Here is a 27827-nt window from a genome sequence, read left to right as displayed (position 1 = left end):
TAGTGTAAACCTTATCCAATACTTTTTTAGTCTGTTTTAGTTCATCCCACTTTGGCCTGTTTGGCATTCCCAGTAAAGGGGGAGGGGGGAATACTTCTTAACATGGAGACTGCTACCTTTTGACAACCAAAAAGATTCTTTGACTCAAAGTCTAACCTATCTCTGATCAAGCCATAGATAGAATAGGGTCACAGAGAGGCCAGACCCAGCTTCCTGATGCAACTAGAGCTGCAAAGTTGCTGGAGATGGTGGCAGCTGGGAACGTTTTAGCAATAGCTGAGAAGCTGAGGCTATAGTGGTCGGAAGGCCCTATTCATTTGTTGACTGTGGGAGCCATGGCAGAAGGCCCCAGAGCATGTCATGTGTGGTGATGTTAGGAGCTCCAAGAAGGTGCTGAACTTCAGGGATAGCTTGGGAGAGGCCTCTCTCAGGCTACATACAGTAGAAGCAACCAGGACAGGTTGGGTGACCTCACCATTTACTGAATTCTCAGAGGGGAGAGCATTTGAGCAAAGTTAATCAATAGCAGGAGAGAGAATTGGCCCACTGGTAAAGTTGGCTAGCAGGAACTGGCCCTAGGGGCCGTACATAAGAATGTGTCCATAGGCCAAATTATGTTTGAACAGTGAGACATCAGGAGAAAGGAGGCAGCAAAGCCAGAAGATGGAGCAAAGAGTTGGAAGGATCACTTAGGAAGGGACAAAGCAAGGGGCCAGAGCTGGAGAAGGGGCTAAGGCAAGCAGAAGGCAGATAGGTGGGGGGAGGGGTCAGCAACAGAACAAGCAGTGATGGAGACAGTGTGGGAGAAGAACGCCCACATTCCAGGAAAGAATCTTGCAGTCACTGCTCCTCAAAAGTGGGGTTTCAAATACAGATGCAGTCCCTGAAGGGCAAAGCCATGACTTTAAAATGGCAGGCTCCTATTAGTGGGCACAGCCCAGTCTCAACCCCTTCTTCCAGCTGGACTGGTCTCCATACTGCACTGTCAACATGCCGCAAGGATTTCTGCTTCTGAGTCTTTCCTTGACACATATGTACTGATGTCCACCATTATCGCTTGCGCCCACATTGGATACTGCTAATCCATTGTGGTCCTCTCACTTTCTAAGCCTGAATGCTGTCTCAGAATTTTTCTTCCTGTTCAGGAAGCCACCACAAGTCTGAGTACCTGTCATCACCTCACCACATTCATTAAGCCCAATTCTTTCTTTTATTGTGTTATAAGATCCCACTTCCTTTAGGAAGATGTTCCTGACCCTCAAGAACTTGCCTATGTCTGATTGCCTACAAAACTAATTACAGTCACTCTTGTTTTTAAATTTATAATTTATTTCCATGGAATATAATTTAGATTCCAATCCAATCTTTTTAAAATCCAGATTTTCATGTGCATACATCATGGAGCACTAATTCTATTGGAAGGCCTTTGAGGGCAGAGAGCATGTCTTATATCTTTTAGTTTTCACTCCTGCAACCAACAATGTCTAGAATGGTTCTATACTCACAAAAAGTGCTATATGTATATGTGCCTGATGTGCCTGATGTGCCTGGTGTGTGTGTGTGTGTGTGTGTGTGTGTGTGTGTGTGTGTGTGTGTGTGTGTGTGTGTGTGTGTGTTAAAGAATGGAAGAATTCTAGCCTGGAGGAATGTTGCATTTTCTGACCTAAACTTCAGAATTGTCTATCCAAGGGTAGCCTAAAAGACTGGGTTAGTTTCAAGGCTTAAGAACGTGCTTCCTCATGTGCACCATAGGTTCATAGCCTCCTGGACCCTGCAGCACTCAGATGAAGCAGGAGCCCGCTGAGTATAAAATGGCTCCGTTGGAGGCTTCCTGGCAAGCAAGGGACATTGGATGATCTGCTATAACCATTTGTGTGTAATACCTGATAAAAGACATAGTCTTGGGAAGAAGCCTTACCTATATTGTAAGGTTGAGAGAAAAGCTGTGTCTGTGTTGTCTCAGGTTGCAGGACACAGAAGATGCTCACATTTGTTTCAGGAGACACTGGAAAAGGCGAGCTGATAGAAACGTTGTATAGTTCTGTGATGTTATTTTGAAATACTTTCGTGACACCATCACACTCAGTAGTTGAATTCATGGTTTTTTTCAGAAAAAACATCTTCTTAGGTTTTGGGTAACCTTGTACAGATGAGCAGGTCAAATTTATGATGTCAGAATTTTCTGTTCTATTAGAAATTAGCATTATTTCAGGTTGACTGAAGTTGGCTGAAAGCAAAATAGAGATACAAAAAAAAAAAAAAAAAAAAAGAGAGAGGGAGGGGTTGAGAGAGAGAAAGAAATCAGTCTAAATTTAAATGTATTTAGAAGAGAATAGCAAATGAGTAGGCACCTTATCTGGGAACTCTCTGGGGGTGCACCTGGGATCCTCAGGGTATCTAAAGGGTGGGCCTCAGCCCATGGTGAAAGCCACATTATGGCCCTATGTTTATTTTTTAAGAATGAGTTTGGGGCCATGATTACTTCCTGCTTACCCAAATTAAGGGGATGCTGTCTGAGTGATAGAAGGGTTAAATTTGAATCATCAAAAATTTATAATGAGGCTACTTCTCTAAGAAATAAAGTCTTTGGAAGGAGAAGTGGTCTGACTTTCAGACCCAGGTGTTCCATGGGGTACACTTCAGGTCACCAGACCAAAAGAACATAAAGGAATTGAGGCTAACATTCCACCAAGAACCAACAGAGTTCATGGTGCTGACGTGCTCTGGGCCTTATCTCCCAGAAATCCACGCAGGATGGTGTAAGTGAGTGGGTGGGGATTTGGGGTTTAGATATTCAAAATACTGGTTTTGGGTATGACTGTCAAGGTATCTTCATCACATACTTTAAGATGAAGGGCAAATCCAGCCATATATGACGTTAATAAACACAGAGCTTCTCTTGCCTTGTTTACCATTCAGATTTTTATGGCCCTTGAGGATCACTGGCACCTACTCCCTCTGCCAGCCAAATATCTTGCTCTCCTTCCAGAGTAACTAGGTCATTTGCAGGTTCTATATACTGATGTATAATTTAGCATATTGTCTCTGAAACTTCAGTGATTTGCATGCCATAGTTACAAGTTTTGCTATATCAACACACTACTTAAGCACTCTGCTTGTAACTTCATGTGGTCTATAGAAGGTGGGAATGCCATGGTACTATCTACTGTCGCCTTGTTAGCAATATCTGTGAAATCACAGGTTGTATAAGTTAGTTATAGTTTTTCTAATACATATTAAAATAAATATAAAACCATTAAAAATGTTTTAAAATGATTGTCTGTGTCTCACCTAAAACATACTATGTTTCTCTGTAGAACCTGGCCATACTTTGAAAACATTGCTTTAGCATTTGGTTAAGTGTCCCTATAGCCCTGCAGCCTAGCTTGAGTCACACAGGGCTTAAAGGGAGCAACTTCCCATTCTGCTTCTATTTTTACTTCTGCTTTACTCTGGTTTCAGAATTGGTGTTAATCTGCCTTTTCCAGTTTCATCAAAAATTAATCTGTAACTAGTAATCCCACACCTGGCTATCTAGCCTAGAGAAATGAAAACGTATGGTCATACAAAGACTTGCACATGAATATTCACAGCATCTATATTCATAATAGCCTCAAAATGAAAACAACCCAATGTCTTTTCATGGGTTGAGTGGGGATAAATAGTAGAACGCTACTCAGTGATCAGAAGAAACAGACTTTTGATACATCTAATAACTTGAATATATTTCAAAGCATTACATTGAATAAAAGAAGCTGATCTGAAAAGGTTATATGCTTAGTGGCTCCATTTACAGGATGTTCTCAAAAAGACAAGGCTATAGGATGCAAAAACAGGGGTCATGGGTGTGGTGAGGGTGTGACTGCAAAGGGGTAGCATGAGGAAATGTTTTCAGGGAGATGGAGATGTTTTATATCCTTTTTTAAGAGTGGTAATTAGAAAATCTATATAGAAGTTAAAGTTAACAGAATTCTACACCAAAATAAAAACAATTAAATTTACTGTATTATAATTTTTAAAAATCTGTAGTGTCATTTAGGCTTTTCAAGCCTGGAGAAACAAAGGAGCTGGTTTGCCAGTTTCTAGACTATATGCATCGGGTTATTTCCCTTCTGTCTACCAGGCTCATGGTTGGGCAGCAAACAACTCATAAGCAACCTCTGGAAGGTTAAAGGGAAAACCCAAATTTGTCAGCCTCACTAGGAGCTCTAAGCAAAGATTCAGTGGGTGAGAAATCTTCGACCAAAGGAGGAAATGAATATAAAAGAGATTTGAGGTCTATATGGTTATATAAACTGAGTAATGGCCAAATCACCCATGGTTTTTACTTAACCACATTACCTTTGTTCAGTTAGCTCTATTTTGTTCCCAAAGCAGATTCTTACTGATCCGTCAGAAGCAAACTATAAAAAGTACAAAGGACTTTTAGTTCCCTACTCCCAAACCCTGCATTACCTTCAAGTGGACTTCCCAGAAATGACTGTCCTCTGCCTTCTCTCTACGGGTCATCTCCCGCCCCCACCAATGTTTCTCTGCTCACTGCAATCTCATCTAGAAGGCCAGGGATCTGAACACGCCATTGACAACATACCACGCACTGATAGGTCAATACTCATTTGGTGGATGGAAATCATTCCTTGGGGCCCTTTGCGATGATGGATGTAGCATTGATACAAGCCTTTGTCCTTGATCTGAACATTGTGTAGTTGCAGGGTCCAATTATCCTGGCCCAAGCTTGTGCGGCCCTTGTACTTGGGATGAACATTTTTAGGATTTTCTTTGCCTCCAAATAGCTCATACAGAACCAGCTTATCCTGGTTCTGCCAAAATACTACCAGCTCATTCAGGCTTATGTTTTGAGAGTTTGTAAAGTAGCATGGAAGTTCTCCAGTCTCGTTGAAATACGCTTGACTCTTCATGGAAGCAGCACCTAAAAAAGGAAAGGTAGATATTGGGAAAGAAGAAACAAGAGGGGAGAACAACCCCATTTCTATTTACGCAATTCCCAGATGCTATCTTGTCAGTAATGAGATCAAAGAACTAGATATTGAACTCTGGAACCGTGCATGCGTATTGGCATCTGGAGGATGGGACTTTTGTTCCCACTCTACTGCTAACTAAATGCCTGTGGCCCTGTATAAACTGCAAGTGCTATGAGGCTCAGTTTCCTTATCTGCTTAATGAAGGGGTGAACCGAATGTCATAAGGATCTATCCAGTATTATAGTTCTGTGAATTTAAATCCCAGAACAAGGAAAACCAGCAGTAGAACAACTCATTTGCCCATCTGTTACCTTCCTATAACCTGACCATCGATTCACTGTAGCTGTTACAGGCTCCATTACTTCTACACCATCACCAAAAACTCTCCCTTTTCCTCCCTTGCCCCTTATCCCTTGGACTGCTCTTGGGAAAAGATTTCTGATGATGGTAACAACTTGATATCCCCCCTTTCATTATGTCTTAATAGTTGGGAATCACATTGAGTGATAGCTTTAAAATTCAAATAGTTCCCTGTATAGAGCTTCCCTCATGACTGCTGCTTTCATGGCCAGTTCTCACAAGGCTATAGCTCAGTTTGGAAATAACACAAATAGTGAACCAAGGCTTCTAATTTCAGTGCCTCTCTAAGCTCTTTCAGGGATCAGAAAGAGAACTGGGCAAATAGGATGGTTTTTTGGAACTGTGGTGGTCAAAGACCATTTAAGGTACATGAATGAAATGCTGGAAATGAATCATAGCTGGGAAGGTGAGGATGTCCTTTTGGAGTATTGCAGAAACCCCAATTACCATAAACTTGCTCTTCCCAGGATGCATTGCCCTGGCAATTTTTACAACCCCTGGAGGACAGGCTGGGAGAATTCAGAGAAAGGCTTTCCTCCCCAAGGGCATATTGGAGTTTGTGGAAGGGATTTTGGCCACCTAACTCCTAAGTGTGATTGATTATACATCATAATAACTATGTATGGTGCCAAGTGTGTACTTGCAATATCAGGGGGAACACTTTGTAAAGTATATGGTTGTTTAATCACTATGCTATACACCAGAAACTAATACAAAAATAATACTGAATATAAACTGTAATTAAAAAATAAAATATTTTAAAAATGTGATTGACTATGAGGCTTTTGTAGGACCTATTCTGGGTCCTAGAATTACTTGAGACTTGGCCAAGAAATGAGTGGTGGGTGAGAAGTGCAGGGTTGGGGGAAAATGCTGTTTCTTAGTTAATGTGAGGTCAGATGCCACCTTGGAGAGGAAGTTAAGGTGGGTTCTAAATAAAGCTTCATCATTCAGGACTTCGTTAAGGAGGAAAGTGAGGGGGGCTGGTAAGAGAGATGACAGGAGTTTTGTTTGAGGTGTTCATTGGGGGGTGGTAGGAGAAGTTAAATGGAGCTAATCAATGGGTTTCTCTTCAAAGAGAAAGTAGAAGGGCAAATAACAGTGATATGTGCTTGGCAAAACTGAACTGTGTACAGAACGGCCCGGTGAGAACAGATAATTAAGGGGGTTAGTGGTGGTCTTGAATTTGGAGGGAAAAGCACTCCAGGCCTCAGTGAGAGCTGGCACAAATCTGAATCACCCCCTATTACATTCTGCTCAGTAGAACCCCACGAACCACTTGAAAGTACAAAAATGCAGCATCCACATAGGATACATTCCCATATTGCATGGAAATGAAAAAATCTACCTGGGTACCTGAAACAGTGAAAGGGGGACTGAAGGAAGGTTGAGTAATTATCCTACAAGGCAACCCTGAGGCTCCTGCTCCTTCTTTGCTAAACTCTGAACGGCTATGTAGTAAGAGTGCCACCTACTGTAAAAGCTTCTAGCAGCTACCTCTGGGGAAGCCGATTCTGGTTATATCAGTAACTGGCCATATGATATAGGGCAAATGACCTAATGGAGAAACAAAACAGTTGAAAATTCTGCCAGTTAGTGATCAATGTTATGTTATTACCCAGGGATCAACTGTGCCTCCTGGGCCTGGAGATGACTTTGTCTTAGGCTTCTGTCTTCTTGATTTACGGCTGTTTCCCGGAGCCTCATTGTGCCTTCTCTCCTTCCCACCCACTCTCTTCACTCACAGACTGGTCCAGCTTCTCTGACCTGGGACCCCCTGCCCAAAGATTAAAAGGGCCTTTTCTCCCACCCCTCTAACTGCTCCCCTCCTCACCTACCAACTAAAAGTGTGGTCTGTGTTCTACAGGCATCGACATCACAGAAGGCTGGTCAGAAATGCAGAAGCTCTGGTCCTACCCAGACCTACTGAGTCACAATTTGCATTTTAACAAAAGCTCCAGTTTCAGAAGCTGCAATAGTGGATCTCTGCGCCCCCCCCCCCCCCCATCTCCAAACGAAACAGAGGAGATTATGACAGGAACATTCGTTTCCATCCAAACCCTCTCGCCTGCCCTGGGGTAGAAATTACTCTGAAGTCCATTTGAATGGAACTGAAAGTATTTCACAACTTGCATTCCATAGTTCCTCATCAACCCCTGGCTTCCATGACATCACTCAGAGCTATGGATGCTAAGCTCCTCCCTGACAAAACAGGAAATATTTAGCTAAAAGTCTATTTTCCCTAAGTGGCTTCATGCCTCCTTTGTTACGACCCCAGACCCTAGGCCACCCAGCTACTACAGTCACTGGGACTCCATCGGTGGCTAAGCACTGAGATTCTCTCCTTCCTCAGCACTTGGGTAATAGATATGGTCTGGGTCTAGTTATAACTGGCGGCTATGATGATGCCAGGAGCTAGGCACTCAAGGCCCCATCTAGATACTCCCTAAACAGCTGAAGGAGTTTGTTTCAAAGGATACTTTAGAACTTCCTCAACAATACATTGTTTGACTGTCACACAAAACTATAGTTTTCTCACCTTGTGAGGTCTCTGTCCCCATGTGGGATTTCATTCTTCCCTGGCTACTACCCCAAATGCATGTCTTATATAGTCAAGGGTCCTCTCTCACTCATGTTACTATGCTCATCTGTACTCATGCATTTTCCTTCTTTTACTAAACTTCCTTCAAGGCTATACAGGGTGGGACAAAAGTAGGTTTACTGTTGTTTGTATGGAAAATAATACAATATTAATAAATAATAATACAAGAATAAACTCTTATGTTTCACATACTCACAAGGATACACTAGGCCCTCTGGAAACTACATTCTATTATAATAAACTACATCTTCTACCTCTTCATTAAATTCCCCCTCCCCCCCAAGGTTGTGCTTTCATTGAAATCTGGCCCTACCCAAAGGACACCACTTGTCCCAGCCACTGCTTGTTTTGTCATACTTCACAGAGGCCTTGAGCAACACCCTTCCCCTTTGAGGTGTCTCTGTCTCTCATGGCGCTCAGCTACTAACAGTGACATCATTACTTCCTTGCTCCCTGAGCATTTTGGCATTAGATGCAAGGTCTTTCTTTTAACCTATTATTACTATCAATTTGGGTGACTTCAGCAAGGATGAGTTCACCAACAAACTTGCTGAAAGTTCTTTGATCTTTTCCACTTTGAAGATGTTATCCACAAACTATTTTAGCAGCCCCTCTCCCATGACATAATCTTGAATCTTATCTCCAAGAACAGCTCTGCTCCAAAAATCTTAAACCTTAGTGTACCTGTCCACAACATACCTTCCTCCAAGATTTGCTCAATTACTTCACATATATCTGCTTTTTATTTCATCAAGACCTCAGTTCTATCCAGTCTAGGCTCTACAGTGTAATGCTTTCCAAAAGAGCCCTGCAACAATGGAAATGTTCTATATCTGTGCTGACCAATATGGTAGTCACCAGCTGCTACCATTGAGCCACTGAGTACTTGATATGTAGCTAGTGTAACTGAGAACTGAATTTTTAATTTTATTTAGTTTTAACTAATTTAAATAGACACATATGGCTAGTGGCTACCATATTGGACAACAGAGTGATTGTATATCTTTTCATTCATTCTTTTGCCAGCAATTCCAATAAGCTTGCCCTTTTGTGCAGAATTCATCCCAAGAACACTCTTTTTTTTTTTAATCTTTACCTGAGGGTATTTTTTTCCATTGCTTTTTAGAGAGAGTGGAAGGGAGAGAGAGAGAGAAAAAAACACACACACATCAATGTGAGAGAGACACATCAATTGGTTGCCTCCTGCACAAGCCCCAACCAGGGTCAGGGACTGAGCCTACAACCGAGGTATGTGCCCTTGGCCAGAATCGAACCCGGGATCTTTCAGTCCTAGGGCTGACACTGTAACCACTGAACCAAACAGGCTAAGACAAGGACACTCTACTTTTGATCTATATATTCTGTTCTTACAACTGCATGTCTGATCACTCCTGAAGGAAATTATTCAATTATTCGAACTGGTGACACTACAAATTTTGTCCCACTTAATTTGGCCTCTGAACCGCTCACCCTGCTTACCACCCTCTCCCTTCTTCACAGCAGTTCCCTCTGCTACTGCTTTTAGTCAAACTCTCAGAAAGAGTAAGCAGCAATTGCTGCCTTCAATCCCAGCCTCTGACCCCCACCTCTCTGCTGAAACTTCCCTGGCAGAGACTGTCCGTGACTTCCCACCATTTTATTTGACCACTCTGTTGCCTGTCACACTGTTGGCTGTCTTGCCTTGAAACCCAGTTCTTTCCCACTCTCTGACCTCCTGGTCAGTTTCCTCTTATCCCTCCTTAAATAATGATTATCTCGAGTACCTGCTCTTGATCTTCTCCTTACTCTCCATACTCAGTTTTTTCTCCTTTAGTGAAAGAAGGAAAATTCATGAGTACAGATAAGCATGGATCCAACTGCCAAATATATAAACTAATAATTTACAGATGTTTACCTCCAGCCAATAATTCTCATATCCATATCCAACTCCCTGCTGGAAGCTGCTATCTATCTATCTATCTATCTATCTATCTATTTATTTATTTATTTATTTATTTATTTATTTATTTATTTATCTTTATTAGATTTCAGAGAGAGGAAAAGAGAGAGATAGAAACATCAATGATGAGAGAGTCATTGATTGGCTGCAGCTCGCAACCCAGGCATGTGCCCTGACCGGGGATTGAACCCTGATCGCCTGGATCCTAGGTTGATGCTCAACCGCTGAGCCACGCCCAGCTGGGCTGGAAGCTGCTATTTAAATAGCCATAGATACTCTGCTCCTCTCCTTCCAACTTCCCTGTCCTCTGTGTCAGTGACTGACCTCCCCACTGGCTGCTGTCAGTAACCATCTGAATCATCTGTGGAAAACACCCAAAGAGGGTCTGCACAGGTGTGGCTGAAGAGATCTAGAACTACCCACAGCCAGAGCTGAACTCATGGCGGGGCCGGTAAGTCAGGAGCGGCCTGCGTGCTGCTGTGGCCCACGTGCAGGCTCAGCTCACGCTCTGTCTGCCCCGCACCAGGATGGGTGTGCGAGATGGCTTCCCTCTCTGTGCTGAGGGCAGGAAGGGGCAGGACAGGAGAAACTAAAGGTACCCACTCACAGGGTGGCAGGAACCTCGACCAGCCCCTTAACAGGTGATGAAACTGAAACTCAGAGAGGAGCAGCAAACAGGGAAGATCCAAGTTCTGTGAGGCCTGACACTTTTAAATTTTCTTTTGGGGGTGGGGAGCTCTTTAAGAAAAGAAATGTGGAATTCAAATACAAAATGCCCACGGCTACTATAATATCACTCAACTGGAAGAGAATGTGGTGGAGAGAAAAATCGCAATAAAAAGAGGCAGTGGTCTTAACTTATTGTGGTTAAGGTATCTTACTTTTGAAAATTTTACCAAAGCATAAGACACGTGACCATAGGGCCCCTCCTGGGATCTTGGATTGGGCTTGTGCAAGTGAGAAGCCCTGCAGCTCAGCTTCATTAGCGTCATAGTAAGTGCACAGAGGGGACAGGGTTCCATCCCAGGTCGGGCCTGCCTGAGATGCCTGTTCATCACCTGAGATGCCTGTTCTCAATCACGGTGTTTCCTTCTTCTCCACAAGAATCTGTTTCTGCATGTGGTATTGTGCATGCTGCATAGAAAGTGAGTAAAAGCCACTAAGTCTCAGCCCCGGGCTTGCAGTAGGCAGACTCATCAGAAGACAGTGGAAGGATTCTAGGACTTTATAAAGCCAAAGGTTCTTACCAGAGTGCAGGAAGGCCATCACAAAGAGAGTGGTACTCAATCCCATAGTGCTAGAGTTAGAAAAGAAAAGATAAAACATGATGAGAAAAATGAAACAAAACCAAAACTTGACAAGTGAAGTTGAGATTTACTTAGGTCCACGGGTGGGACAGAGACAGTGCCATGTGGTCACCAAAGCCATTTCCTTTCCATCCTAACCCCACAGATACACCTTATTTCCCAGCCTCCCCTCTAGTTAGGGCCATGTCATTGGGTTCTGGCCAATGGAATTGTGTGCAGAAAAGTTGGGTGTTACTTTCAGACCTGCCACTAAAACTCTTTTCTCTTTCCTCCCTCCCTTGCCTTCTTGAACGCAGGGGAGCTAGAGGAGGCATCCAAGGGCATAGAGGATGGCAAAGCCTCACTGTGGAAGGAAGCTGGTTTGCTGAACAAATTAACAGGACAACTCTCTCCACTCCACAGTGATCCATACTGGGCTGTAACATGAGCAAAAAATAAATTTTTATTGTGTTAAGCTAATGAGAGTTTTGGCCTTGTTTATCGCAGTAGCAGCATTACTTACCTTGGCCAACACAATGGGTAATGATGAGACAAATAGAAAGTATTTACATTTAGAAATCAACGTTCCTTTGGTTCCCCTGTGATTCTCAAACTTTAATGTGCATAAAAATCATCTGGGAGAATATATGAAAGCAGTTTCCTGGGCCTAGTCCACAGAGATTCTGATTTAGCAGGTTGGGTGAAACCCATGTTTAACAAACTCACAGGTGATGACGACGTGAGGACCCCACTTTGAGAACAAAGACACTACAGAATTCACTTAATCTATATGATAGAGCCAAGGAAAACGACGGGTATTGCTTTATAACCTCTGTCTCCCTTTCTTCCTCTCTCTCCCTCCTTCTTTCTGCACTCACCCGCTAATCCCAGCTTAGACCAAAAAGGCTGTAGAGTGGCTCGCAGGAAAGCATAGAACAAGGAAAGATGAGCAACATTAGAAATAAGTGAAAAGCAAACTAAGTGCAGGAGGATAAACAGAGCCAAGTACAAGGCCAGTGCTAAATGCTTCCCATAGAAATCTGCCCACCCTGCATGGTGCAGGTCAGGAGTTTGGCTCACAGTTTTTAACAGCCAAAGTGAAAGGAAAGCCTAATTGGTGGATTAATTTATAGATCTGTCTAGAAGATAAAAACAAACCAATGCTGCCCGGCTGGCGTGGCTCAAGGGGTTGAGCATCAACCTAGCATCCAGGAGATCAAGGTTCGATTCCCAGTCAGGGCACATGCCCGGGTTGCGGGCTCGATCCCCATTCGGGGGTGTGCAGGAGACAGCCGATCAATGACTCTCTCATCATTGATGTTTCTCTCTCTCCCTTCCTCTCTCTGAAATCAATAAAAAAAAATATTAAAACAACAACAACACTCCCCCCCCCCAAACAAAAAACAAACAAACCAATGATTAGGAAAAAATGAACAAGTATTTCTGATCCAATAGCAGAAAGATCTTCCTTGGGGGTGGATTGTCTACGAAGCCATTCTCAAGTTTCTTTGGGCTATGCAGGATATCCTTCCTCTGTTCCCAAGGCACTCTGCACAGGGCTTTGGGCTAAAAGTATGTTATGTTTTTTCCCTTCTAGACTATAATCTCTCTCTCTTTTTATTTTATTATTATTATTTTAAATTTACCTTTATTGTTGAAAGTATTACAGATACCCCCCTGTTTTTCCCCCATTGATCTCTCCCTACATCCCCCCTCCCCCCTAGGCCTTCCCCACACTATTGTCTGTGTCCATGGGTTATGCACATATGCATATAAGTTCTTTGACTAATCTCTCCCCACCCACTCCCCCACCCCCACCTTCCCACTGAGGTTCCTCAGTCTGTTCCATGCTTCTGTGTCTCTGGATCTATTTTGTTCCTCAGTCTATTTTGTTTATTAGATTCCACGTATGAGGGAGATCATGTAAAACTGAATCAGGAAGAATCAGAAAACCTGAATAGGCCAGTAACAACAGATGAAATCGAAGGAGTAATAAAAAAACTCCCAGCAAACAAAAGCTCTGGTCCAGACAGCTTCTCTCTCCCTCTCTCCCCTTCCACTCTTCTCTTAAAAAAAAAAAAAAAAAAAAAAATGGAAAAAATATCCTCCAGTGAGGATTAACAAAACAAAAAAATTATTTTTCATTGCTGTATAATACACATAACATAAAATTTATCATCTTACTAATTTTTTAAGTATAGAGTGGTATTAAATACATTCGCAGTGTTGTGCAACCATAATCTCTACCGTTCATCTTCAACAAGACACTTTTTATGTTGCCAAACTGAAACTATACCTATTAAACAATAACTCCCCGCTCCTCTACCCCAGCCACTGGAAACCACTATTCTACCTTCCATCTCCATGAATTTGACTACTCTAGGTACCTCACGTGAAGTGGAATCATTCAAAATCTGTCTTTTTTGTCTGGTTTATTTCCCTTAGCATAATGTATTCAAAGTTCATCCATGTTGTAGCATGTGTTCGAATTTCCTTCCTTTTAAAGACTGAATAATATTCTAATAATATTATATTGTATATAATATATATAATATTTTATACATATATATATATCACACTTTGTTTATCCATTCATCTGTTGATGGACATTTGAGTTGCTTCCATCTTTTGGCAATTGTGAATAATTCTGTTATGAACATGGGTGTACAAATATCTCATTTCTTTTGGGCATATACTTGGAAGTGGAATTATTGAATCATATGGTAATTCTATTTTAATTTTTTTCTTTTTTAGGAACCGCCATACTGTTTACCATAGCAGCTGCGCCATTCTACATTCCCATTAACAGTGCACAAGAGTTCCAATTTCACCATATCCTTGCCAACACTTATTTTCTGTTTGTTTTTTTAATTGTCCCAATAGATGTCAGGTAGTTCTCACTGTGATTTTTAAATGAATATTCTTTATTATGAGTATCAGCATCTTTTCAAATGTATAAGAGGTTATATTTGCTGTTCCTGCCTGCTTTTAATTTGGGCCTTTCACCTTTTTCTTATTTTTTATTGATTTGTAGGAGCTCTCTTACATTTAAAAATTAATGCTAATTAGCAACTAATTAGAAAATTAGTGCATTGTGACAATGCGTTGCAAATATATTCAATCACTAAAGCACACAGTGGGCGTTGGACATATGAACTCACACTGCTCCTGATTGCTCTCGCCTGCCCTTCTAGCGATTTCAATAGCTTTCAGAGCGTGGGCATTATCTGCTGGGCCAAAGCTCACACCACTCAAGGACAGGACCTAGAAACAGAGTTCTCTATTTGATTCTTGTGCACTTCCTCATATTAAATCACCACCAGAATGCTATTTGTCATAGAATCTGAGGACTGGGAACCCTTTGAATCTGAACTCCCACCTAATATAGGAATCTCCCATTGTTTTCAAACCAATAATCAGTGTGTTTGACCTAATCAAAGATTCTCCCCACCACCACCAGGTATGATGTGTTAAATAGGGGCACAAAATCAAATTACATTTTGCTACAAACTTAACAAATCACCTTGAATTCAAATAATTACAAGAAATTACTGGCCCTGGGAAACTTTGGATAATTGATCCAGCCCTGTAATTCACACCCTGGGAAGGAGCGCTGGGCATGCAAGGAAGTCAACATCGATTTTGACTTCTCTATTCAGAAACTCTCTTCCCCTGAACGAGAAACTGCCTCCTGTTAACTTCCTCTCGTTGATACGGGTGTTGTTCTCTGAAACTGCCCAGAATAAGCCTAACACACTTTGCCGAAGCCCTTCAAGGATCTGGGGACAGTGATAACACCCCTCCTCAGAATCCTGGCCCAGCCGTGACAGTCCCAGTAAACTTCACTAACATTTAGAGAGTGCACGCTGTCATGGACAACATTTTGGACACATATTTTGTCAGAGACCCTATTAAAATACGGTGCTAAAATACTTGAGGCTGACATGATTCTCTTTTAATTTATAAAGTATAAATGCCCATGTGAAGAATTTCCACTCTAACTATCCTATGGCGGGGGGCAGGGCAGAGGGTTGGGTTAGTAAGCCAGTTTCTTCTATGTTGTTGGCTCTGTAAAAGAACAGAAACGTCACTGCCCCCTCAGGAATGAGACCTCAGCCACAATCACAAGTCCTTGCTTTCTCCAGAGGGCCTGCGAAGTAGAAACTCGCTTTTGGAGGGAAAGAGACAAAAAGGGAATGGGAGAGGAAAGAACCTAAGAGCTTACAGGGGAGATTCTCTGAGAGATTTCTGTCAGCTGTGAGCAGAATAAGGTCTGGAAGTGAATGAACCGGTCACACACCTGAAATGAGTAGCCTCCATGTAGCTGGAGGTTCACTTTCAGAAACCAAAGAAGAGAGCCCACTGTGGACCACTTTTCCTTAATTTACATGCCCGGCGCAGTATGGACCGTGAGTGAGAGGCAGCCGAATGACTAATTGTACTGTTAGTCCTTGCAGTCAGGTGGGGTTGTTTGCCCCATGTTACAGATGAAGAAACGGAGTCTCAGAAGGGTTAAGAAACTTGCCTTAGCCACTTGGCCCGTAAACGACAGAGCCGAGGTTTTAAACCCACGCAGGCTCACTGTGTAGTTCCTTTAAAAGTCCCAGCTAGTTTCAGCTGTGCTGTGGGAGCCGGTGGAAGGGATTCTGATTCTGCCCACGCTCAGAGAACAGGGGAGCAGCGTACGCCCAGGCCAGCTGTACTGGTGGCTGCTGGAATCAGAGTGTGACGCTCAGGGAAACATGCTGGGATGGGGGTGGGAAGGGACCCAAAGTGTCCCTTTGTATCAGGGGAGTTTCTGTCCTGAGCTTCCATTCATTCCACACATATTGCTTGAGCACCCATTATGGGCCAGGCAGAGAGTGCCCCTCTTCCCTCCAGTCCTGAGAGGTTATCTGTTTCCTGTTGTGGGTTTAACTCCAGGCACACGTTACTGTGTTCCAGCTAAGCCTCCCCTGGAAGAGCTCTGAAGCACATGTGAGATCTAATTCTGGCAAAAGGCAATGTGAAGGGATGTGGACTGCTGGTGGCCAGCAATGGGGCAGGACAGGAAAGCACAGAAACGACGGCATGGAAGTGAGAGAAGGACTCCAAGGCAGAAATTAGGGGAGCAGCAAACAAAATGTTCCCTATTTCACAACTTTAGAATATTAGTGGTGATCAGGGAACTAGGAATAAATGCTGATAAGTTTGCTGCTGTTTTAGGAAGGTTGTTCACTGAGACCAGCTCTCATGCAAACATTTACTGAACTTATTCAGTGTCAGGCTTGCTTTAGAGGTTATGGGGGAATATAAAGATGTGGAGGCCTTGGTTCCTCACCTAGCCCTAAAAAGAAAGGTAGGGTCCACAAATAACTACAATTCAAGCTCCAGGACCAGTGCAGAAGGTGGCAACACTCATCTCCTCCCAGCAAATACAAGAGCTTTTATTCTAAGCAAAGCAGGACACCATGACCTTTGTGGAGGAGGGGCTAGGTAGGCCTCAGCCCAGGCTCAGGGCCTGGCCCTGTGCCTTCTCCAGTTCATACTGTGACTGGACAAGGCAGCCTGGCTGGACCGGCACTGTCAGCCAGGTGAGAGGAAAGGGACATGCGGGCGGGGAGCACAAGCTCTCCAGGCCTTGGCTTGCCTGTGCTGTGACATGCCACATGGATTACTTCTCAGAGCACCAGAACCTTTAGAGCAGCTAGAATTAGCTTTGAGATACTGAGAGGAATAAGGAAGGCTTGCTTCCTTTTTTAAATAAAGTTTCTTAACTGCAAATTAGGAAGAGTTCTGGGAATTGAATGTATCTGAATGTTCGCAAGGCTTCTTGACAAGGTGTCCCGTGATATGCGTAAGAGCAGTATGAGGAAATGTGGGGTTGGTATTAGCATAAATACTTGGCTGAAAAGCTGTGCCCTAATATTGTTCATTCTTTCAACAAATTTTATTGAGGTGCTGGAAATATCATGATGAGCAAAACCAGAAACAGCTCCCCTTCACGGGGTTGCTTACGGTTAAGTAGAGGAGCAACGTAATGATCAAGTAATCGCACAGATAAATATACAATTATAATGATGACAAGTGCTACAAAGGAGAGGTTCGTGATATTTTAAGAACCTACAGCCTGAGTAGTCAAAGCTGAGATCTGAAGAACAACATGGACACATTTTATGCTCCTCCTTCCACGAAGAGGTGGAATCTAACATTTCCTTGAATCTGGGCTGGCTTCAGAGACTTGTTTGACCAGTAGAATGTGTAGAAGGGAGGTCTGGGACTTCTGAGGCTAGATCAAAAGGAGTTCACAGTGTCTGTTTTTCTTGGGGTACACTTTCTGGAACTCAGAGCCACCATGTGAGATGTTCCACTGTCCTGAGACCACTGTGTCATAGAGAGGCCATGCGTAGGTGTTTGGGTCAATATTCCCAACTGAGTCCAGCTTTCCAGCCATCTCTGCCAAACCCCCAGGCATGTGGCTTGAACTCTCTAGATCAGAGGTCATCAAACTACAGCCTGCAGACCAAATCTAACCACCAGCTATGTTTACAAATGAAGTTTTGTTGTAAGGCAGCCATACTCATTTATTTAATTATCATCTCTGGCTACTTTTGCACTACAATGGTAGGGTTGAGTAGCTGAGATAGAGACTATGTGGCCACAAAGCTGAAAATACTTTCTATCTGGCCTTTTATAGAAAAAAAAAACCCTTGCTCCAGATCAGCACTATCCAATAGAAATATAAGCCAAGCCACATAATTTGAACATTTCTAGTAGCCACATTAAAAAATTAAAAATAGGTGAAATTAATTTTAATAGTATATTTTATTCAATCCAATATATGTAAAATATTATAATCTCAACGTGGAATCAATATAAAAATTATTAATGGAAATTTTACATTCTTTTTCTGTACCAAATCTTTAAAATCTTGTGGATATTTTACACTTATAGCACATCTCAGCTAAGACAAGCTACATTTCAAGTGATCAGTAGTCACATGTGGCTAGTGACTACCAAATTGGACAGTGAAGCTCTAGAGAACCCCATTCATTAGCTTAATACCACCAAGTGACCTCAGTTGATCTCATGAGAAACAAAACCACTTAGAAGCCTTCCCCACAACAGTGAGAGACAGTAAAATACTTATTGTGTCAAGCTGTTAAATTTGGGGGCAGTTTGTAATGCACCAATAGGTAAACAGAAGTGACTGAATAGGTGCTAAGTGGGTAAAAGGTTGGGGAATGGCTTGGGAGGATTTCTAGGCAACGGAAACAGCATGTGCAAAGGCACGAGGCAGAAGTGAGAAGAGAGGTGGGAGACATGGCTGGAGAGGTCAGCAAGAGCCAGACCATGCTTACCTTATGGGACAGTTAAGGATTTTGGTCTTTACTCTGAGAGCAATGTGAAACACTGAAGAAATTAAGGCAGAGGAGTTACATAATCAGGTTTGCATTTTGAAAAGATCACTCTGGCTATTGTGTAGCAAATGGATAGCAGGGAAGCGAGAATAGACGCCAGAAGACCAATCAGCTGGCAGTCATTCAAGTAAAAGAAGATGGCTGTTTGGCCTAGGGTGGAAGGGGTAGAAGAAGAAAGAAGCAATATTTATGATTATAATCAACAGGATATGGTGATAGATTAAATATGGAGGATGAGAACAAGTTATTGATTGGCTCACTGATTCATTCACTTATTTATTCAACAACCGAGTACCAGGAATCATTCTTGTTTACTAGGCTGATATCAAAGTGGATGCTACAGACTTGGCTTTTTACTTTTTCACTTTCACATATTTAGTAAAACTATGAATGAAAGCACAGAAATCATGCTTCTGCTTTCAAATGTGCACATGACATGAAAATGAGCTAGGTAGCTACTGGTCAGCTGATCAACTGAATTAATAATCCTAAATCTTGAAAAGGGAGTCTGATGGTAACATGGTGACTTTCATGAGGATAAGTGTAAAGATCTTGTTTTAAAATAACAACTGCAAAGTGCAATACATGGTCAACAGAGAAAAAGCGTATCCATAGTCAATGTAAAAATCACATAAATGTTAGTGTGGCTTGACTAAGCAAAAATTAATTCTAATCTTAGCGCAGAATTTGGCCACTATACTCGGTGCCTATCAGGCCATGTTACTTGTGGTATCACGTTCAGTGAGGTTGGTTATACTTGAATGACAGTGACAAATCAGAGTTTATCAAGAGAAGGAGCAGCGCAATTCACTAGAGAATAATGAAAGTGTGCCAAATGGGGAACAGTGAAAAGAACTGGGGCCAGTAAACTTGAAGAAGAGAAACTTGCAAGTACATGAAAGCTGTCTGCAAATATTTAAAGGCCCTCCTGTGGGACAACACATGCATTGTTGCTGGAGGGCAAGTAGTTCCAATCATTGGAAGTTATAGGGATCCAGATTTCAGTTTCAGGTAATGGGGAATCCTGAATAGAGTGCTATACCCAAAGACTGGACATTCTAGTGAGATGATGAGCTCCTCATCACCAGAATTGCTCAAGCAAAAGTGGGTTTATAATGCATTGGATACATTTTAGGAGGGATTATTGAATCGGGTGGGTGGTTGAACTCTATAACTTTTAAGTTTCCTTTAAGGTTCTCAGTAAATTCAAAGAAAAAATAGCTGAGACCTGTTCTAAGAACTGTACCCTTGCGATAGAACGCTCCCTGAGAATGTCCTGTGTGCTATGGTTGCATTTGCAGAGTTGATTTCTTTTAGAGCAGATGAGGCTTTTACCCAGCGTTGGCTCCAACTAAGCCCACTCATTCTGATACTCTCACACCTGAGAGTTGCACTACACTGCTTAACAGACTATTTCTCTGAGACAATTGTTGTTTTCCTTTCACATTAGCAATTGTTTGATTTCCTAGAACTCAGTGTAATGACCTTCTGCCTCTGTCCTTCAAAGGCTTTGCAAGCTTCCAACAATTCTTCTTATGATAGCCCTTCAAACAGATTCCTGAAGAGGGACAACCCTGCATCCTAGGCATCCAGTTGATGGGTCTCCAAGAACTACAGCCTCCTGATGAACCACTTTTAAAAGTTGAATTTAATTCCACTGGATAAATATTTCAGCCATACTCTTGATACTTACATGCACATAGAGGCATAACTCAATGTTTTATTCTTCTTATTGGTATAATATTCTTTGACAACTTTCTAAGTCACAAATATAATAGTCTATAAGGACCTATGGAAATGGAAGAGTGATCATGGCCTTTTTGTAGAACACTAAGAAAAGCTGACTGGACTGGAGAGAGGTTGACTTTGGACAAATAATGGGATATTAGCTTCTGTAAGTAGGGTAGGATAGCTTAATGGGGCCTAGACAGTCAGATAAGGAGTTTATATTTGATTTGATAGAGAATTAGGAGTTTGGGATTAGTAGTTTGGGAGCAGAAAAATTATAAAATGAAAGTTTAAAGAAAATAAGCCTATCAGTAGCCTGAGGAAAGAGGTGAGGGTTGATATCAGAGTGCTCAAGAGAGCCAGTATTAAAAGCCCATAGACCTGAGATGAAGCGGCTGAACCAGAACAGGGACAGTAGGCGTGACAAAAAAGGTGACTGCACATGATGCCTCGATGAAAACATGAACACTTTCGGGTGTCTGGTGCACACGTGAGATGATTGGCTATAGGTACATATCACCCATCCTGAGCTCTGCTTTCCTTGAGCTCCCCCACCAGCTACGTCTCCTTCTAGCTCAGGGTGGACCACATGTCTGACTTGGTTTCCAGTCTCTCCTTGGAGCAAGTCCTTTTGGGCCCCCATTTTTGGACAATCTTTCTATTTCACTGTTTTCCTTTCATTAGCTGTCTTTTCCCTCATTCATTTGGGAGCACAGTGTTTCCAAGTGGATATGAAGGGAGCAGCATCAAAGACGTACAGGTTCAAAGAGGAAATGTCTATGCAGATTCCTAAGGAGCAGAGGATGCTTTTATTCACTCCCCAATATTGTAGGTAACTAAAGTATTGAAATTAAGAGTCCATTCTCCTCGCTCACTCAGGAGAAAGAGCACAGCGTGGCGATAGCATGTAGCTTTCCTTGTCTCCCAGCAGCAAGTCTGTATACAAGACACATGCCCGGCTCTCCTAGTTACATCTAGAACCAGACCATTCTGTGTCAAGGAGCATGCCTTTTTCAGATAGTCAGTGGCTTTGAAAACCACTTCTTCCATTTTGCCAAAAAGCACCTATGGGTAAGCACCATGCAAAGTTTTATAGGTATTCTGAGTCCATACACATCCAGTCAAGGGCTCTGTATGCCAAGAATAAACCCACAGAACTGTAAAGGCAGCCATGCCAAGCCCGGGGCCCCCCCTGCTCTCTCAGGACCAGAACTGTGGTCAAAGAGAGAAAGGCAGTGTTTCAAGGGCACAGCTTGAGAGGTCTTCCCATTTCAAGCACCAGCCCTATTCTGGTGCTTGGAATTCCCAAATTACTCATTCCTTGGGGCAAGGCATTTTTGAAAGCCCCTGCTAAAAGGCAAGTGCTAGTTGGAAGGGAATGCGTTTTTGTTTTCAGCCATTAAAAGTTAAGTTCAAGTTAATTTATCTAAGTAGGAAATGGAACTCCGAAAGGAATCATACGAAATGAGAGAGAAGAACAGGAAATGGGACCTTTCCCATCCTGACAAGAAGATGAAAAGCGCTGAAAATATACTTTTCTTCCTTAACACATGTTCAAACGGCATCAAATTTCCCAGACCTCAGCCAGAGTATACGCCGATGTGGAGTTCAGAAACAAGTCTCTGTATGAGATTAGAGATAAAGATAAGGGTCCAATACAGGCTGTGTGCCCAGCCCAAGGCGCTAGCCTTCCTGCCTGCCTCCCAAACACTCTTATCTGTCTGACCATGAAAGGCAAATTGTCAACACTTCCTTGGATTCTGGATAACCATCCATAACTACCACCCCCAACTCCTTATCTATTTCAGAAAGATTTTGCTCTAGTTCTGCCTCTTCACAGCTTCAGAGACCCCTAAACTCACTCCCACCTCTATCTGATATTTGAAACATGGTATTTGGACCTTGATTTTCTCCGAAAGAACCTGATTTGGCTCATTGTTTCACCTTTTGTGTTCTCTCTCTCCCCTTCCCTCCCCCACCCCACCTCATCTCCCTAAAATCCAATCCTCGCCTCCACCAGGAAGGGACATCTGACATCCAGGGATATCAGAGTAACCAAAATATCAAACTCAAAGTCATAGTTATTGAACAGTGAGCACAATCACAAAGAACTATTTCCTTCCCTTCAAAGCACTGTTGCTATGCTGTCATTTTTAGTGTGACTATTTTCCCCCTAGGCTTACAAGCTTCATGAGTATAGGGACTATATCTTTTATGCTCCCCTTTAAACTACCCAGCACCTGCGACATAGTAGGCACTCAATAAATATATTTAGAGGACACAAATGAACAGAGTTTTATAAAAGCTCTCATTACATACAGGACAGCTCTTGTAAATAGCATTAGTGGTATCTGCAGCAGACATAATAAAGAACTGTGAACCTGTGCACATAATTAAATAGACTCATTTTAGTTCAGAGCCTTAGTCCCAAGGCTGAGGTTGCTGGTCAGAGAAACAGGTGATCTCCTTAGTTATAAAAATTTGAGAGGAGTGGGAAGTTCCCTTGGCCCCAAATTATTTTCACCTGTCTCTCCAGAACCTTAAATACCTATTAGCCGAGGCATTATTTTAAGCCTATTTGCAAATGCAAATATGTTCATGGTATACAGAACACAGTAAACCGTCTCTTGGGCTCTTTTTTTGCCCAGACTATTTCTTTCCAAATGAGCTTTTGGGGTCTCTGGTGCCAAGAGGGGACAATATTAGGATGGTGCACTTGGAAGGGAAGAAAGAAGTAAGGAAAGGTTTCCAGACCAGAGGAGGGTAAGGCCAAAGAAGAAAGTAGTGGCCACTGCAAAGGCTGTGGGTTTTGCCCCTCTGCCCCTCGCCTGGGCCTTTCCACTGCCACAAGGGTCTCGGGCAGGGCCAGCATCCTTGGATAGCTTCTCCTGGAGCAGAGCTACTCGGAGCCCCAGCACTTTAAGGCCAAGAGAGGCTACCGGTTGTTTAAGTGGCCTCTGCTAGTTCCTGCCTGTCCTGTCGCTAAGCTCATCAAAGCAGAGAAAGGAATCTGGCTGAGTCAGTTTTGTAATGCTCTACCTCGAACGAAGCCCGTCTGAGAATCAAGCCTCATGGTCAGAGGTTTTAAGTACATACTCCACACCCCTTCTCACCCACTCCCTCGCCAGCCATCAGCCCCACCTCTGAACATCTGCCCCAGATGCAGCTTTACCCCACGCCACGCTCCCCAGGCACACGAGCTTCATGAGAACGTACCCGTCACAAGTGTCCATCCACCGCAGCTCCCAGAGACCAGAGGTATAAGCCCAGTGGCATTCCCGGGGACCAAAGAAGTAAGGCATCAAGAATAAATGAAGAGGAGCCGTTGTGAGCTACCCATTTTTCCTAACACTCCTTGTAGAGAGAAAAAGTGTTAGGGCTGAGGCCAGAACTCAAATGCAGAAAGGGGAACTGACTAGAGAGAAATAACACCGCAGAGAGGGCAGGGCTCTTGTTCCAGATAAGATTGGCAGGTGGGCATTTCCACTGATCATGATGACTACGAATGTACTCTCAGAGAGTGAAGGAGTGTAAAGCCCTGAGGAAAACCCCCAAAGACAGCTCCGACCACAAACATGAAAGGCACATTCCCTAACAGAGGGACAGATGAAGGAGTGCAGCCTTTAGACCCACAGGTAAAGATCCAGCTCGGTTCAACAAATGTTTTACTGGGAAGTCATGTGCCAGGCACTGTGCCTGGCCCTGAAGGACTGCAAGACACAGTCCTCAACCAGAGAGAGCAGAGAGGCCAGGTGTTTCACCTGCCACCGTCCCCCCACGTTATTCATTGAGTACCTGCCTCTCCGTGGATCCTACCAGGAGCCAATAACATACACAGCCCTATTTTTGTATTAGCCTAATCTAGTCCTAGATGTCCTAATCTATAATGTTTCCATTACCGTGGCCCACTATTCCTGGAAGTGCGTGGCACTCTTGAGACTGGAAGCAAGTCAGGGCAGAAGTGTGAAATGTGTGTGAATGCCCAGTGGCATTTTCCAAGCCCAGTACTTCAGCAGGGACAGGCTTTACATATGTGACCCTGCCCCCACCGGAATGGCTTCTTTGTCTGGCCTGATCAGGCCCTGCAAGCCCTCTCCTCAATGTGGGAGACATTTATGTGCCTTCCAGCCTGCAGCATTTGAGCTCAGGAGAGAGGCAGCCTCTCCCGCCTGCCTCCCCTGCTCTCCGGGGGGCTAGCTGTGTTCTGCATGGCTGGAGAAATTAAGTGGCAAAGTGAAAGTTGTTGTTATCTGGTTTGAGGAGGCTCACTCCAGCCAGGGTGTGTGGTGCAGGGGAGGCAGTGCAGGTTTGGAACTGGTGGTCCAAGGTCAAATCCTGGCTTGACCGCTGGACTCTCTGTGAGTTACTGGGCATCTCCCAGGCTCAGTCTTCTCATCCATGAAATGGTAACAACTTACTTGCTGCATTGTTGTGAAAAACAAGTGAGATCTTGCATGTCAATCACCTGGCCCAGAGCGTGCCATGCAGCTATTTAGTCTTCATGTTACTTTCCTATCTCCTTTTTGGACTTCCCAATTCTAACTTTGAACTTTCCACAAAGATCTTCCCTCTATCATCGGAAAGGTGATGATCACTCTTCCCAAAACAGGTCTGTAAACCCCTTCACCTTCCACTCAGGGCCTCCCAAGCCCAAAGGTCTCCTGTGTGGGTCCTGGGCCCTGACTCACAGGTCATCACTTCCCCCCAGCCAGTCTATGTGCATACCTTGGGAACTTCATCCTGTATTCGAACAGGCCCCACCTGGGGGTTTCCTCTGGATTTTACAGTCATATCTTTGTTGTTTTTTTATTTGCAAGGGTCCATTTGGTCTCCTTATTGTAACATGTGAAATTACCCACCCATCAGAGCGCGGGAGAATTAATGCACGTTCAACTTAGTTTTAAAGTTTCCTTCTTTTCCTGGTGCTCAGCAGTCAAAACACAAGGTAGGCTACATTGAAAGGTCCTGCTATTAAAATATTTGGAATAGTATTTCCCAAAGTTCACTCATTTTAGCTACCAGTACCACTTCCTACCCATGTAAGATCTGTATTATTCGTTATACAATGTTTTTCTCTTGACTTTAAGTAAATTTATTTTATACAGAATCTTTATGTTAATACTAAAACTTTTTTTAAAAAGCAGTATCATTCGCCATAAGTAAAGGATGGGTAAAAATAACATATCACACTTGGTTTTAGACTCACAGAGAGCTGTGTTCAAACCCTAGTTCCACTAGTTAATGCCTGTGTGTTCTCGGGGAAGTGACTTAACTTCTTTGCGCCTTAGTTTCCTCACACAAGTAATACTAAATATCTCATAAGCTTGTTGTGAGGATTAAACAGGATGCCATCTGTGGTGCCTAGCACAGATTCTGGCATATAGTAGATTCTTTTTTAAAAAAAGTTGTTTTATTGTTTTCTCTTTTCTATATCCCTTCCCTCATCTACTTATTTCAGTTTCTTCTTAGAGAGCCCCCCTCAATGCCATGAGCCAGGACGCAGAAATAAGGGACAAGAAGAATTCTCTTACTCGAAGATTTAGAGTCGCAAGGTTGTTTAGGGGATCTCAGAAGCCATTCCAGTCTCTCACTCAAGCAAGGAACCCTTGATGTCACCTCTGACAGATGGATATCTAGTCTTTGCTTTCTTACTTATGCTGGGAAAAACTCACTCCCTGGTAAGACAGTTATAAGAGAAAGGTCTTCTTTATAATAATCCCCAATCTCCCACCCTCTACCCCCCAGCCCCATAAGTACCATCAAGCTGTCCCTGTAGTGTTTTCTGGAACTACAAGAATATATCTTAATGTACCCCTTTTTATAAAACTCTCCAAATACTTGAAAGCAGATTTTATAAATTTCCTTAATAGTCTCTCCTCTCAACTAAATATAATCAATGTCTTCAACTGTTCCTCATATGATGTGGTCACTAGACCTAATCAACTTGGTGGCTCTCCCACTGGCACCCATCTCCCTGAATCTGTGAATGTACCTCTTTGCAGAGAGGACTCTTAGGATAGAGTGGACAATGACAAGATTACTTTTGTTAGTGAGTCAGGGATCAAATTAGCCTGTAAACAGTTGCATTGGGAGAGTGGCTGACCATGATTTTTTTACATGTCAAGTCCAATCACCACCCCCTGGCCCCATCTTGTTTGTGTGTCTGTGTTTGGGGCCAATTAAAATTACTCTGGCCCGGCCGGCATGGCTCAGTGGCTGAGCATCGACCTATGATTCAGGAGATCCGCGGTTCGATTCCCGGTCAGGGCACAAGCCCCAGTTGGGGGCTTGCAGGAGGCCGCCGATCAATGACTCTCTCATCATTAATGTTTCTATCTCTCTCTCCTTCCTTCCTCTCTCTGAAATCAATAAAGACATATTTTTAAAAAAATTACTCTGAATCTCATATATGTTATCCATTACATTAGCCATCCCTCTAAGCTTTGTGCCACTCAAAAATCTGATAAAGATGCCTTACCTAAGGGTTATAAGAGCCAAGGACAGAGACGTTTCAACAGTGATGGTGGTGAAATGGTGGTCAGCCGTATCAATTGATGAGAGGAGATCCAGTAGACTAAAGATCAATTGCTTGTGTTTAGGGAGAAGGAAGTTGCTAGTAACCTCAGAAAGCTGCTTTCTGTGTGGGGCTGTTTCCTCCAGCGCCTCACTCCCGGATGTTCTCAAGTCTGAGGAAGCCAAGGCTAAGCAGCAGGAAGGGAGTGGCTACAGGCTGCAGATGGGTGGGAGAAACAGATAACTTCCTGATGTCCCAGCTCAAGGCTGTCCAAGGGATATTTCCCTGGGACCACATGGTTAAGGTCCACCCCGGGAGGCAAAGCTGGAAACCTGTAGGCATTTGGAAACATCTAAACACTTAGCTGAATGTTTCAACTCTAGCCATATATTTGTTACAATCTGTAAGTGGTTTCCTGTGGTCAAGAGTCAGCCTAAAGGTATTCCAGGTGGTGCTCCTGCCAATATAGGATAAAACAGTTTCCACACATAATTGCAGCAGCATTATTAATTGAAATGTCAATTAGTGTTTGTTTTCTGAGTTTTCTTGATACAGGGATTTTAGCAAGAGAAAGGAGAAGAAACCTGTAGTCAAAGGCACTTCTGGGCTCTTGTGAAAGCCTATGGAAGACACAATACAGGTGCCCTAGGAGGCAAGAGAAAAGAGACAGAGTGCTTTTGAGATGCAAGAGGAAGGGAGGGAAGGGCAGAGGTGTGTGGATACTGTGAACAGTGGGGCTAAGCAACCCCTCTCAGTGCTCTCAAGGGGTAACAACCTCAGGGGTGATGGCTCATTCCTACAGAAGAGGTACCCTTGGCTCAGGGGGCCCAGCCTCAGTAGATAATGTCGTTCCCCACTGCGGAACGGGGGCGGAGAACTGCCAGGCTTCACAGCCCACTATGGGCTAGACAGTAAAGTTGCCAGTGACAACCAAGACAGACTAGGAACTTGAGGCCCTCTCACCACTTTCTAAGCACCAGGTAAGCTTCCTGAATTCTGACTGGGCTGGAGGAGGG

At 43.2% G+C, this 27827-nt stretch overlaps 1 protein-coding gene across 2 annotated transcripts in view; it reads right to left on the bottom strand.

The window, feature by feature from the left end:
• The window catches only part of CD86 (CD86 molecule), a 50509-nt gene extending 23658 nt beyond the window's left edge, over positions 1–26851 (bottom strand). The window contains exons 1-4 of one of the 2 annotated variants that reach the window (XM_087817880.1): positions 26776–26851; positions 11131–11180; positions 4592–4930; positions 1919–2227 (exon numbers count right to left, since the gene is read on the bottom strand). In XM_087817880.1, coding sequence (XP_087674006.1) covers positions 1919–2227; positions 4592–4930; positions 11131–11176 — 694 coding nt within the window. In that variant the 5' untranslated portion in view covers positions 11177–11180; positions 26776–26851. Of the gene's footprint in view, positions 1–1918; positions 2228–4591; positions 4949–11130; positions 11181–23513; positions 23600–26775 lie in introns of those variants that run through there. The other variant, XM_087817879.1, reaches the window with a different exon arrangement.
• Positions 26852–27827: the final 976 nt, after the last annotated feature.

Source organism: Miniopterus natalensis, chromosome 6 (genome assembly GCF_054644295.1).
Source record: "Miniopterus natalensis isolate mMinNat1 chromosome 6, mMinNat1.hap1, whole genome shotgun sequence".
Lineage (NCBI taxonomy): Eukaryota > Metazoa > Chordata > Mammalia > Chiroptera > Miniopteridae > Miniopterus > Miniopterus natalensis.
The sequence above is the reverse complement of the archived record's forward strand: the minus strand, read 5'-3'. Positions and strand labels throughout refer to the sequence as shown.